Raw genomic sequence first — 13,976 nt, 5'->3', positions numbered from 1 at the left:
GTTGCAACACCCTGGGCCCTAAGATTGACCTCTTTCCCCACTCAGTCTTGCCCATCACACACTCACACACACACAGGGGTCCTTGAACCCATTCATATTCCTGCTACCCTTGAAGTACTCACACAAGCTGCTTCTATGAAAGAAAAAGGAACAGAAAGTGATGGTCTGGCCAGTATAGGTATTTCCCACACTGTCTGGTGGGAAGTCACATGGCCCATGACCAGAGTCATGGATCAAGTAGTAATTGTGGGGGAGTAATGAGGACAGTCTATCTCCATGGTCTGGAACCCAAATGAGATTTCAAAGACCCAATCAGCAGTTCTGACTTTGGGTGACCTCCTCACCTGTCACTCTGATGAGCACTACCACCAACTCTCAACCCAATTTCGATCTGACTTTCTCTTCTGACCTCACTTTTAGAGAAGTTTAGAATCTTGATTGTGTGGGCCATCTGTATAATATCGGACAGGCCACCCAACTGGTATGGTTTGTTGTTTCACAAGTTAAATGACAACAGCTTTTGGGGAAGAAGAATTAGAGTGATAGTTACCATCTAAGGCCTTGGAGACAAATATCTCTTTCTTCTGCATTTCACTGGTGTACTCCTTCCCTCCTCTTCCCTATTCTTTGACCTCTGAGGAACTGTGGCAATGTCAAGGAAAATAGTGTCTTGATTTCTCTGGAGGCTGATTAAGAAATGTATTCAGCAGAATAAATGGTAGGTGTGAGTCTGCATAGAGAGAGCACTGGGGTGAAAACCAGACCTATTTCTTTTTACAGGACATAGAACCCTTTCCCTCTCATGTCCTCCAGTCTTACACAGGACAGACAACACATACTACTATATTTGTGTGTATGTGAGTGTTTGTGTAGTCATAAAGACATAGAAGACTGCTGATATTGCCGAGTAGGGGAGTAATCATGATTGGCTTCTTTATATTTTTATTCACTTTTAAATTTTAAAAGTTTATTGTATTTAAATTTCGTAATATAAATTATGTTTGAAAAATACTCCTCCACTTAAATTTCATATAATTTACAGGCCTCCAAACTTGCAGAAATATTTATAGGAATTCATCATACATAAATTCTTATTTTCTGAGTTTTATTAATAAAAATCTTATTATGAAAAATTTAACATACACCGAATAATATAGAACCACACTTTCCAGTAAGATAGCCACTAGTCACATGTAGCTATTGATTATTTGAAATGCATTTTATATGGATTAAATGTGTTTTATGTGTAAAATACACACCATAAAAAGACTAACACTTATTTCGCATCTACTAAGTTCTGAGATGGTATAGTATATTAAGTTATACTTAATTTGGTATGGGTTTTGAAAAGCCAGTTTTTAGAAAGCCGATAGGGCTTGTAATTATACAATTATATAGTAATGTCAAAATATTTCTAGTTATTCCAGACTTAACACTTTCTTTTGATGCCACTAGTTCAGTCAATAGAACTTTAATGGGCATTTTTACGTTTGGGGAATAATGTTTGGTGACAGATATAAAAATGACTAATATTTGATTTCTACTCTTGGTGGAGCTCACAAAAGCATGCACAAGGCAGATACCTAAACACATAATGCCCTTATAGATATACTGCATTCATCCTGCATTTTCTTTTCTTTTTATCCTGCATTTTCATAAGCAGCATGGGTCTAATAACATTAGCCAAGAGTTTGGGAGTCAGACTGAAGTGTGTAAAAACAGTTTCATGAGGTATTAATCCTAAGGCTTTAATGAATTACATAACCTAACGTCAATCGTTGGCATGGGGCTTCATGTGAGAGCATATGGAAATTACTACCCACAGTACCTTGTGTGAAAATAGAACTTAAAAAAAAGTTGGTTCTTTTCCTTTCTCTCCCTGATATTTCACATAAATTTTGTAATTTAAAAACACTTTTAAGAAGATGAAAGTCCTGATTTGTGAGCCACAGAGTAAAATGTTCAAAGCTGGGAGCCTAATTGCTACTCTGTTAAGTAGCCTACACAGTAAGTGGGGGTATGGATCATTTATCTAAATAAACCACATAGATTTTATAAGCTTTGTTGCTGTAGGAGGGCATTTCCAAGCTGGTCTAATGATGTTATTTAGAAAATAAACTTGTATTATTTTTTCTTTATTTTCCTGTTAACTAAGTCTCTTCTTGTTTAGAGTCTGATTAGCAGAAATTCTCAGCAAATTTTAAAAATCCATTAAAAAACTGAGAGCCAAAGAATATTTGAGAAAATTCCATGGGCTCATTCAGAACTTGCTTATACCTAAGACGTAATTAGCAAAAGTCCTTCCCTTTTAAGTGATTAAAGAATAATCTCAAAGGTGACTTTGGGCTCTAAAATTTTATTTTAAGTAAATAGGGTTTTCTTAAGAGATTAAGCTTTTCAATAATATGGACAGTGAATATGAAATTGTAATCTATCCTTCAGAAATTCATTTTAAGGTATTTATTTATGTCTTCAGTATCCATTAAGTCCACACCTGTACCTAATCCATGGAGTAAAGCATCTTTTGAGGAGTGTGTCATTAGCATTTAAAAAATCTTATTTATTTATTTGACAGAGAGAGAGAGAGAGGAAGAGAGTAGCAGGAGAGGGAGATGCAGACTCCCTGCTGAGTAGAGACCCCCCCCCCCAACACGGGACTCGATTCCGGAACCCCAGGATCAATGCCCCAGCTGAAGGCAGGCGCTTAACCAACTGAGCCACCCAGGTGCCCCTGTCATTAGCATTTTTAATTTAGGTTCACAATATTGATGAATAGGAAATGTTTCTAGCTGATCAAATGTTCACTACCCCCTTGCACCCCAGCCTAGGATAAGGAATGAAATGCAATGCTCTATGACTTTTACGTGTTGTTTTAATTAAAATTCTTATTTGTTCTCAGTCTGAATTCTTAATCTAAGATCATCTTAAATTCTTTCCTACACAGAATTCCTGGGGTGCTTTGGATAACCAATCAGTCAAAGATTAACATTAAAATGGTAGCCAGAGTCAAATTTGGACAATCCTCTCAAAGAAGTTCAGCTGAGATGAAGAAAGTGAATTAAGAGAGAATAACAATAACTAACATACTAGACACTGCTGTGTCATACACAAATTCTTTTTTTAAATATTTTATTTATTTATTGGACAGAGAAAGACAGCGAGAGGGAACACAAGCAAGGGGAGTGTGAGAGGGAGAAGCAGGCTTCCCGCTAAGCAGGGAGCCTGATGCGGGGTTCGATCCCAGGACCCTGGGATCATGACCTGAGCCGAAGGCAGAAGCTTAATAGCTGAGCCACTCAGGCACCCCCACAAATTCTTTTAACCCTCATAATTATCCTAGGAAGTAAGTACAATTAATATCCCCATGTTACAAATGAAGAAAGGTGAGGTAGTTTCCCAAGGTTTCACTGCTATGAAATAGTAGAGTCTAGTTATAAACCTTGGGGTCAAATACTACTTTACAAAAGCTCTGTGTGAGACAAATTTATCTTGATTCAATTATTGTGAAATAGGATCAGGGTAGAGGCAGTGGTCCACTGAAGTCAACTCCTACCGGCTCATGAGATCTGGTTAGAAAAATTTCAGGAATTTTACCAGCTGATTGAATTCATTATTTCACATTGATAGGTTAAAACTGGCCATCAGATACCTGCACCCCAATGTTTATAGCAGGAATGTCCACAATAGCCAAACTATGGAAAGATCTCAGATATCCATCAACAGATGAATGAATAAAGAAAATGCTGTATATATAGAGAGTGAAATATTACCCAGCCATCAAAAAAATGAAATCTTGCCATTTGTAACGATGTGGAGGGAACTAGTGGGTATTATGCTAAGCAAAATAAGTCAATCAGAGAAAGACAATTAATGAGCTCACTCATATGTGGAATTTAAGAAACAAGACAGAGGATCATAGAGGAAGAGAGGAAAAAATAAAACAAGAGGAGATCAGAGGGGGAGACAAACCATATGAGACTCTTAATCACAGGAAGCAAACAGGGTTGCTGGAGGGGAGGAGGGTGAGGGGATGGCATTATGAGCACTGGGTGTTATATAAGACTGATGAATCACTGACCTCTACCTCTGAAACTAATAATACATTATATGTTAATTAATTGAATTTAAATAAAAAATGGGGAAAAAAGAAAAGAAAGAGGAAAAAGAAAATAAAATAGGCCATCATGAGAGTATTTATACCATGAAAATCAACAAAGTCTATATATCAGCCTCTTCTACAGGGCAGTTATTAAATATTTAGCAGCAGACTGCTGGGTAGAGGCCAGGTATCAGTATTTTTTAAAACATGGCTACCAGCACTAAAATTACGTGGAAAGAGAGTGGCTACAAAGTTTGTTACATATAACCTCAGGTCAGCAATTGTGATACACCAACAATTATAGTTTTACCTTAAGGTGCAACTTCACTTACATAGATCGTAAAGAAAATGCCACTACAAATGGTCAACAAAATGAGGCTGCACCATCCCCATTACACTTTGGCTTTTACGCAGCAAACATCCTTATTTTGGTCTCACTTCGTGATTTTTAGCAAAGACCAATGAGTATAGTAAAAGTGAATAAATAAATAAGAAAGGGTAGGTAAAAACAGAACAGTATAGACTTGAAAGATAAGAAATATATATCATATAAAAGCCAGGATATAGAGGGGCTGATATGGCCTCATTGTGTTCATATAATAATGAAGTCATTCTTAAATTTACAATCAACACAGTAGAGGAAACTTTTGAGACTGTAAAGGGACTGCTAATGCTGAACTCTAAAAGATATGTTGATAGACAAGAAACCTATCAAATCTTTTTTTTTTAAGATTTTATTTATTTATTTGACAGAGAGAGAGACAGCCAGCAAGAGAGGGAACACAAGCAGGGGGAGTGGGAGAGGAAGAAGCAGGCTCCTAGCAGAGAAGCCTGATGTGGGGCTTGATCCCAGAACGCTGGGATCACACCCTGAGCCAAAGGCAGACGCTTAACGACTGCGCCACCCAGGCGCCCCAAGAAACCTATCAAATCTTATTGGTGAAACTTTTTCAGTAGTCTATTCAGATGCATCCTTTGAATGCCGACACATTTGCTTAAAGGTAATAAGTGGTAATGATAGATCAAATAAACTTACTGCCTGCAAAACCTCAGATTTATGGAGCCTCTTGGGGACAGACACTCCAATAGTACCTACCACGTTGTAGATATTCAATAAATTCTTATTGAACTGGAAGAATGGTGTGTGGCAATCTGTATATTGAAAATCACTAGAGCAGACTTAAGATTGTTTGAGTAAAAATTTCAAAAGGAATTTAGTTGGTCTTCCAGAGAGGGTTCTTGATGAAGGTGTTTTAAAGTGATGTGTCAACTGGGCTAGGTTATAGTACTCAGTTATTTATTAAACATCCATCTAGACATTCGCATGGTGGTATTTGTAGATGTGGTTAATATCTGAAATCAGTTGACTTTAAATAAAGATTATTCTGGATGGTGTGGATGGGCCTCATCCAATCTACTAAAAGTTCTTTTTTTTTTTAAGATTCATCTATTTATTTTTAGAGAGAGAGAGAGAGAGAGAGAGAGACAACACAACACGTGAGCGTGTGTGGGGGGGTAGGGGGAAAAGGGAGAGGGAGAGAGAGAATCCCAAGCAAGCAGACTCCTGGCTGAACATGGAGCCCAACAGGGGGCTCAGCAGCGGGAAGGGTGGGTTGCTAAACGCTGGGCTCAATTCCATGCCCCTGAGGTGGACCTGAGCCAAAACCGAGTAGGATGCTCAACTAACTGAGCCACTCAGGTGCCCCACTTTTTTCCCTGAAAGTTCTTAAGGGCAAAAACTAGGGTTTCCCAAAGGAAGAAGAAATTCTGTTGCAAGACTGCAGCATTAATTCCTGCATGAGCCTGCTGGCCTGCTCTGTGGACTTCAGGCTTGCCAGTCCCCACAGTTGCATAAGCCAATTCCTTGAAATAAATGTAAATAAATAAAATTCTTTGAAAGAAATATATCCTACTGGTTCTGTTTCTCTGGAGAACCCTGACTTACACAAGTCCTTGGCTTAACACTTAATAGGGTAATATGTACTACAGACCTTTACAGTCTTTTTGAAATGATATTCTCTCTCCAGTCTTTTAAATATTTGACTTACTTCATGCCATATATTGACTTATTTCTTTATTAATTCATTTAATGACATTGTTATCTAAAATCCACTTTACCAAAATTTATTTATGGTAGCTTAGTTTAATTCCTCCTGAGATTTTAAAATATCTTTTTTAGTTTTCTTTTTTATATTTTGACAACCCAAATAATCCAGAAATGTCTTTAGTCAATTTTAGGACACAACTGTTTTCTTATTTGTAAAAAGCATTTAAAATTTAGCAGCATTCTATATATATTAGCACATTTTAAAGGTCCTCGATATTTTTTTGGCATCCTTTCAAGCATATTCTTTTCTATTTCACTCATATTAAAGATTTTTTGGCTAATTTATATTAGACAATTTCTGTGATGGTTAATTTTGTGTGTCAGCTTGACTGGGCTTAGGTATGCCCAGATAACTGGTAAAATATTATTTCTGGGTGTGTCTGCAAGGGTGTTTTCAGGAGAGATTAGAATTTTAATCAGTAGACTGAGTAAAAATAATTGTCCTCACCAATGTGAGTAGGCTTCATCCAATCTTTTGAGGACTCAAATAGAAAAAAAAAATGCAGAGAAAGGTCAAATTTATTCTCTCTGCTTAAGCTAAGACATTCTTCTTCTCCTGGCCTTGGCATCAGTGCTCCTGGTTCTCAGGCCTCTGAACTCGGACTGGGACTTATACCATTGCCTGCCCCCCATCCCCTATGGCCACCCCCTGGCCCTGGGTTCTTGGGCTTTTAGGCTTTGACTAGAAGTTCATCACTGGCTTTTCTGGGCCTCCAGCTTGCATTTAGTAGATGGTGGAACTTCTCAGCATTCATAATCACATAAGTAAGTCAATCCCTTATAATAAATCCCCTACATTATCTATCTATCTATCTATCTATCTATCTATCTATCTATCTATCATCTATCATCTTATTGATTCTGTTTCTCCGGAGAACTCTGGCTAATGAAGGTATCAACAAGAAGGCTATGTATGCAGATGCAGGTGTGGGTAGGTGGAGTGATGTGGTGGTAGAAGTCAGTGAAAGTTCTCTTTTGATAGCTACAATTTTCTAGTAAAATAGAAAGTAACAGAAAAGTTGTGGTGGTGAGGTGGTGTTGGGAATTTGAGGTGAGAAAAGGTATAAAATCATAACCTAAAACATTTGGAAAGTTAAGGGAGAGGAGGCCTATTGAGTAATTGACGGGCAGCATTAAGGGGCCAGATTGAAATTCATATTAGTCAAGTTCAAGTTAGTCATGTGGTTGTGCATTTTCCTCCAGCCAGGGTTAGCTGTATGGGTTCAAGCTCCTTGAGGTGTATTTGGGTTTAGTCAGGGTTATGATTTTGCCAGGGAAACAATACAAAGTGAGAGAGGGGCAGGAGAGTACAGGGTATATGTAAACAAGTGTTAATGAAGACTGAACATAATATTTGAGCTGGGGAAAGAAGGGAGAGAAAACTATAAGGGAGCAAGAGATGATGAAATCTGGTAAGATCTATGCAGTAGAGATTTTGGTGAGTTTGAAAGAATGTGGGGTTCTGAGTGAGCTGAAAAGAGAGGAGGTGATAGTTAGAGGGATCTTTGAAATTGAGATTATGGAGGAGTTGCTAAAATTGCTATGACAGAGCCTAGGGTATGGCCATGTGAGTGAGTAGCTGAGATAGGGTCAAAGACAATGTCATGAAAGAGAAATGTTCAAGGAACTGAGGGAGTCAGTGTGTCAGAATGGTGGTTCTTGAGCCCACCAGGAATTAAGACAGTACTACTTCATTGAGAGTGACCATGTTCCAGGAGCTAAAATCTTCGAGAAATAAGGAGAGATGGGAAACTGAAGTTTGGTAGATGACAACAATAAAGGCTAGTTGGTGACAAACTGCCAAAAGCTGACAGTTTTCAAGGATGTGGGAGAGGAATTATCTAAGGCAGCAAGAAAGCAAGAAAGAGAAGCAAGAAAGACGTTTATTCAGCCTTCAGGTTCTGTGGTACAATGGTGGTAGGAGAGAAAAAATCATACGCTCCTCTTGAGTGGGCTTCAAGGGACACAGAGTCCTCAGGGGGAGAGCCTGGTTTCTGTTAGGGGATGACAATAAAGGACACATTGAGAGAAGAGGTTGAGGATATAGGGGAATTACTGAGGGTGCATTATGTTTTAGGAATAGGGAAGGGGTGTGAGAAGTAAACTAGAGAGGGGATGTGGTCACAGCCTTATGGAGGTTAAAATGAGGGAGTTGAGGGGTATCATGGAACATCACGGGGTTCTTGTGGTAACTGGCAAAAATGAGGATAAACATCGTCATTAGGTGAGTTCTGATGGATTCAAGGCAGATAGATTCAAGGCAGATTTTGAATTTTGGGCTATGGTGGGGTGGGTGGGTATCTGGAACTTCCTGTTGACCCCAAGTAATGTGGAAATTCAGTCTTACACCTGGAGCACTGGTCCATACAATATACCATGTCATTCCTGGAAACAGAGATTGCATAAATCTATAATGATAGAAAAATGGTCTAGAAACTATACTTTACATTCAAGATTGAACTACCTCTGGGGAAGTGGGAGAGTAAATGGATACAGGGCAAGGGTCAAGGGAACCTCAATTTTTCTGTACTATTTTTATTCTTTAAAAAAAGACAGTAAATAAACCCAAATGTTAAAAACATTCAACTCTGAGCCATGGAAACATTGGTGTTTATTATATTTAGTGCCTGAGACATTGTAGGTACTCAATAAATATTATTTGTTGAATGAGGGTGGCTTTCTACTTTAAAAATTTCTCCAATAAACATACAAAATTCTAAGATTAACACGAAGAGCTACAAGAACATAGAAAGGGAATGAATGGAGAGAAGTGGGGAGGGCTTGAGAAATCCTTGTGGAGAGAGTGGGTGCTAATCTATGTAGAGTATCTTTACCACCATACATGAACCATATGGCAAATATGGGATACAAGCTAAAGACATAGTCCTATCTCCATCTTACCTTAATGCTCTAAGGTTCTGGGTGAGTATCCAGAAATGACTTTGAACATACAGTCCTTTCAAGTAACTACTGGATCCTCACTTTTCTCCCCTAACATGGTGGTGCTGCTGTCCAAAATTTCTGCTCTATCATAGATGTAGTACTTCAGTCTATACACAGGTATTTAGTGTCTCCTGTGGGCCAAGCAAAGTGCTAGGGATTGGGGAGATAAAGATGAATAGCCTCAGTAGATCCTCCTGTGATTACCCTAAACTGACTACTACCATGTTCAGTGGCTGAGAAAATTGAAAATGTGACTTTTACATAGGAGAGCACCACTGGCATAGAAATGCTCAGCTGTGGGGGTGAATGACTCTGAACTGCCCACCCTCTCAATGAGCTCCCCTCCTTCATGACCTGGCCAAGGATTAGACGCCACTGAGCATTGCTTCCGAACCATTGTTTGGTTATCACGGCGTACTTAGGCTCTACGGCTATAAAAAGCCAGTTCCAGACGTTGGAGCCTAACTGGGCAAGAAAGAAGTGCTTGCTTATTGTAGAGGTCCCAATTATCTTGGCGGAGAGAGTTAACTTGGGAAGGAGGGAAGTGGATCCTCAGCGCAAAAGTAGTGTCGGAGAGACCTGGTAAACGGGCGGGCAATCCCTCGGCGAATCAGAGAGGGCTTCGACAGGGTCTGGGGAGGCGGCTCCTGTATGACGTCATCAAGCACTGAAGAGCCCAGAAGTCCTGAGGGGAGACAGCGGGCTCAAGCCTACCAGAAGAAAGCGGAGGGAGGGAGGGGGAGGGGCGAAGAGGCGGGCCTGGGATCTCTCAGCCAATCAGCGATGGCTGGGGGGGTCTGGGGCGGGGCCTGCTCCGCGACTTATAACCGCAGCGTTGCGCGCGGGAAGGCTAACCGCGTCCGGTGTGTGGGTTGCCGTTGGTCCAGCCGTTAGCCTTTCACCCGTCTTCAAGCCACCAGGTGAGGGCCTGCGGTCCCGGCGGAGCCAGAAGACTATAGGGACGGGGGGCGCAGTGGCTGCAGGGCGGAGGGGGTCGGTCTTTCGGGAACTGGTGGGGCGGGTTGGGACTGGCGTTTTGTAACCGCGCCTCCTGAAGAGCCCGCGCCTTTGTCTTCTGTGGCGCCGCCTTCTGCGCGTTGCCGAGTCCTCCCCGGGTGGGTCCTTGAAGGCCCGAGGGGCGGCCCCTCAGAGCGGCCCGTCCGCTGTGGCTGTAGGCCCGAGGCTGAGAGGAAGAGGAGTTTGGGTGCCGCCCGGAATGGGCCCTCGGGGGCCGGCCCTTCGCGCTTTACCTTCCTGTGGCCAAAAGGTGGGCTGCGCGCCCGACAGAGATGATGGTTATTTTAAAATGTAAGCAAACTGCTCCTGACAAAATGGCCCACGCGCCCAGTCCTTTATGATTTATTTGTTAGTTCCTGTTTTCCTACCTCTGGAGATTGGCGACTGGTCGGTCGTCAAAGGAGGTCTTAGGGTGACCTCGACGAAAGGGAGGCATACTCGGGACTTCTGGCTGCTTGGGGGGCCTCTCCATTCTACTCTGGGCACTAGACGCGTCTTACCTCTACCACGGTGGGGCCAGGCATGAGCGGGACAGCTCTGTTTTCCGGTCTCTGGGGTCTTCTGTTGTCTCTGCTCCAGTAAATCCAGAATGGTCACAGGGCACCTCATCTAACCTCTCCTTTTGCAGAGAAGACATGATGAAATAAAAATCAGCTCTATTTGGTTTATCCCATTCTGCTGAAGTCCTTGGTCTGATTCTAATTAGCTGTGTTTTCGTACAGCGTTTACAAATTGGTGCCATAACGAGCTAGTAGGAGACATGTAATTAGTTATGACTGGATTAAATCCCCTCCCTCTCTTACTGCGGCTCCCGAATCTATCTTTGGGCAGATAAAATGGAAAGAAACTAGTACAAGTTATGCCACCCTTTTTTGTGTGCTGCTTCCTACTCCCCCAGAAAAATGCCCCAAGTTAATTGAATGCAATGTGAATTCGCTCAAATAAATGCTATCTCTTGTTACAAAGTCATTAGCTGGTTAAACACAGTCCTTATTTTTCTTCTATCTCTATCTCTTCTTGTGCTTCTGTCACCTCCATTTGACCTCAGCTATGATTGTGAAAGAGTCAGACATATTGACTGGATTTTAGAGCATCTTGGTTTTTAGTGCATTCTGATTCAGGCTTTTACTGCCTATCAGAAATGGGGCAGTGATGTGTAATTCAAAGTATTCTAATAAAAACATGACTTTTCTAAGATGTGTGCTGTTTTCTTGTTGAAAATCAGCAGGTAAAATATGCTTTGATATTAAATATGAGAATTTTTGGCTGTGATACCTTAGTATGACAATAGTTCTGCCGATTTTAAATTAAAGTTTTTTTCAGTCTTTCTTTTAGTCAAGATGAGTGATAAGCCAGACTTATCTGAAGTGGAGAAGTTTGACAGGTCAAAACTGAAGAAAACCAATACTGAAGAAAAAAATACTCTCCCTTCACAGGAAAGTAAGTCATGGGGTTGGGGGTTTCTGGTGGAGAAAAACAATGATGAACATTTATAGGCTCAGTAAATAAACTCTTCCAGTAAATTTTGCCACTAACTAAGCAATAATTACAGTACCATTGTATTTAATGCAACAGTTAAAAATATCAAATCGTTGTTTCCTTACTTGAGTTATGTAAGTGGTTCTCACATGACAGACCCAAGAAGTAATGGGAGAATAAGAAACTAGTTTCTTGTTGGAAAATTACTAAAAATCTCATTATAACCAATCTTGGAATATTAGACTTAGTGCTAGAAAAATCTTAGTTTTTTCCACTTTATGGTTATTAGGCATTTCTGCATCTAGCAATCTGGGTCCACGATTTCGTTCCTAAAGAACCACACAAGCTGTAGTGTTGGCTTTCTCTACCTGATGACAAGATAAGGCAGAGAAAAAGTTTAGATCTTGGGGGCACTCAAGGTTCCCAGACTCCAAAGGATCAGATTTGGCCTTGGGAGTTATAGCCTAAAAGAAAAACTCCAAGCATATTCACAAACCTGAGGGGCACTTTTTGTCATGTCATTGTTATTTGAGTTCCACAGTTAGAATTATCTGAAAGGGTATAACTTCCTAAGTATATAGTGATAGATAAATCTGAGGAAAATGCTTCGCTTCCTCCTCAGTCTCAGAATAATCTATGGAAAAAATGGCAACAACATAAATCTGCCTCTCAAATAGAAAAAAAAAACCATGCAGGTTCTCATAAATGTTCAGGTGGTTAACGTGCATGCACATGCTACATACACGCGTGTGCCTGCACACACAACACTCGACTGGGGATTTATGGTTAGTGCCTTAGCCTTCTAAATTTAAAGCAGATATGGCAGGCTTCAATAACTTGGCAAAGAACTCTTAGAAGAAAACTGAACTTAATCCTAATGGTTTTTTGTGTTTGTTTCCCCCCCCAGCTATCCAACAAGAGAAAGAGTGTGTTCAAACATCGTAAAATGGGGATCTCCTCCAAACAGCAAATTTCAATGTTGCTTTAGTGTCTTAGTTTGGGGCTTGTTTTTTTTTTATAAACCTGTGTATTTGTAGAGATTTTAGGCATCTTCTGATTTCTTCCCACCTGTGTTCCCAGCCAATGTTCCCTTTTTAAAATTTTCCATTGATATGTACATTCCATCTGGCAGGTGCTGTCAATCTTACCATTGATGACCTTTGTGTAGTCCTTGCATCCCCCAAAGTTAAGCCACTTTTAACTTTCTACAGTGGATGTATCTGTTGTTCCACAACATTCATGAAGTGGCATGCATTTGCAACTTCTCAGTTTATTTTCATTTCTAATGTAGTGATAAAATAATAAATATAGTCATTGTTTTGAGACTGTGGTGGTCCATTCTTGGTGGTCTTATAAGGAATGAAAGTACAACAAAGGTACTCTTTTTAGCCAAACAAAATGGTTTAAGGAAAGCCACTTTAGGAGATTAGTCACAGGGAAAAGGCCCTCCTTTGTCCATGTGCAGTGGATTCTGACTTGGGAATGCTAGGTACTTTTCCATAGAGTGGGAATCATGGTTCTCCCAGGAGAACCTTGGGAGAGGAGGTAACATGGACTAGACTCCTTATCTTAGAAGTGAGAAAATGAAAACACAGGGTCTGAAGTGATCTAAGGCAAATAATGGCTGGGATATTTAAACTGGGCTGTCTTGCTTTCTGGAATGTACTTTTCAACTTAATAGGAGGAGACACCCGACCCTAGTGTTGGATGGGAGAAAGAGGAAGGAGGCATGTGCTAGCACAGATCGTGCTAAGCATATCACATCTATTGAACATAAATTCAGATATCTAATACCTGCTAATGACCTGCAACTCTGAATCTCTGTTCTTGTTCTTGTCTGGAACAGAATTCACTGTCTTATGAACCAATTACTTTTGGTGTTCATGGTGAGCACAAGGAATACATATAAATTAGAGTGTTCCATTCCCTGCCCTTAATACTTTTATCAACTTTCAAACTGTAAAAATCAATCCCTATCATCCCATCAATTAGGATTGTTAGCGTTTGGATGTATAACCATCCAGGCTATAGTCTGTTAATACATATGTCTTTTCCTACAAAAAATATTATGCTGTTCATACCCACTTGAAACCTCAAGTATTATGTTACCACCCCTTTCTGATGGATTACATATTTAAATAATCACAGGTAGTGGAAGCTGTTTTCTTTGCTAGAGCATAAACTTCCATAAGCAAAAGAATAGGTGGGTCAACTCTGATCAAGTGTCAGTGAAGTAACACAATCACAGGCCTTAGTGTAGCCAGAGGATTTGAGACTTAGAAGTAACCATGTTGATCACCAATGCTTTACCTCTTGCCTGAAACAATTGTC

General features: G+C 40.3%; 1 protein-coding gene across 2 annotated transcripts; it reads left to right on the top strand.

The window, feature by feature from the left end:
• Positions 1 to 9,962: 9,962 nt before the first annotated feature.
• Positions 9,963 to 12,970, top strand: TMSB15A (thymosin beta 15A). 2 transcript variants are annotated; one of them, XM_026483605.4, is made up of 3 exons: positions 9,963 to 10,069; positions 11,490 to 11,606; positions 12,553 to 12,970. In XM_026483605.4, exons 2-3 carry the CDS (start codon positions 11,507 to 11,509, stop codon positions 12,588 to 12,590), a joined length of 138 nt encoding a protein of 45 aa, XP_026339390.1. In that variant the 5' UTR covers positions 9,963 to 10,069; positions 11,490 to 11,506; the 3' UTR covers positions 12,591 to 12,970. The 2 variants fall into 2 exon arrangements, with proteins under 2 accessions (XP_026339390.1, XP_057169255.1); XM_057313272.1 differs by lacking the exon at positions 9,963 to 10,069 and adding an exon at positions 10,282 to 10,457.
• Positions 12,971 to 13,976: the final 1,006 nt, after the last annotated feature.

This window comes from Ursus arctos, chromosome X (genome assembly GCF_023065955.2).
Source record: "Ursus arctos isolate Adak ecotype North America chromosome X, UrsArc2.0, whole genome shotgun sequence".
NCBI lineage: Eukaryota > Metazoa > Chordata > Mammalia > Carnivora > Ursidae > Ursus > Ursus arctos.
This window is presented reverse-complemented; position numbering and strand designations above follow the sequence as displayed.

What these genes read in the sequence shown, in the direction of transcription:
- TMSB15A (XM_057313272.1), top strand. An exon ending in TACTCTCCCTTCACAGGAAA is followed by an intron (nt 11,607 to 12,552) that starts GTAAGTCATGGG and finishes TTCCCCCCCCAG; the next exon opens with CTATCCAACAAGAGAAAGAG.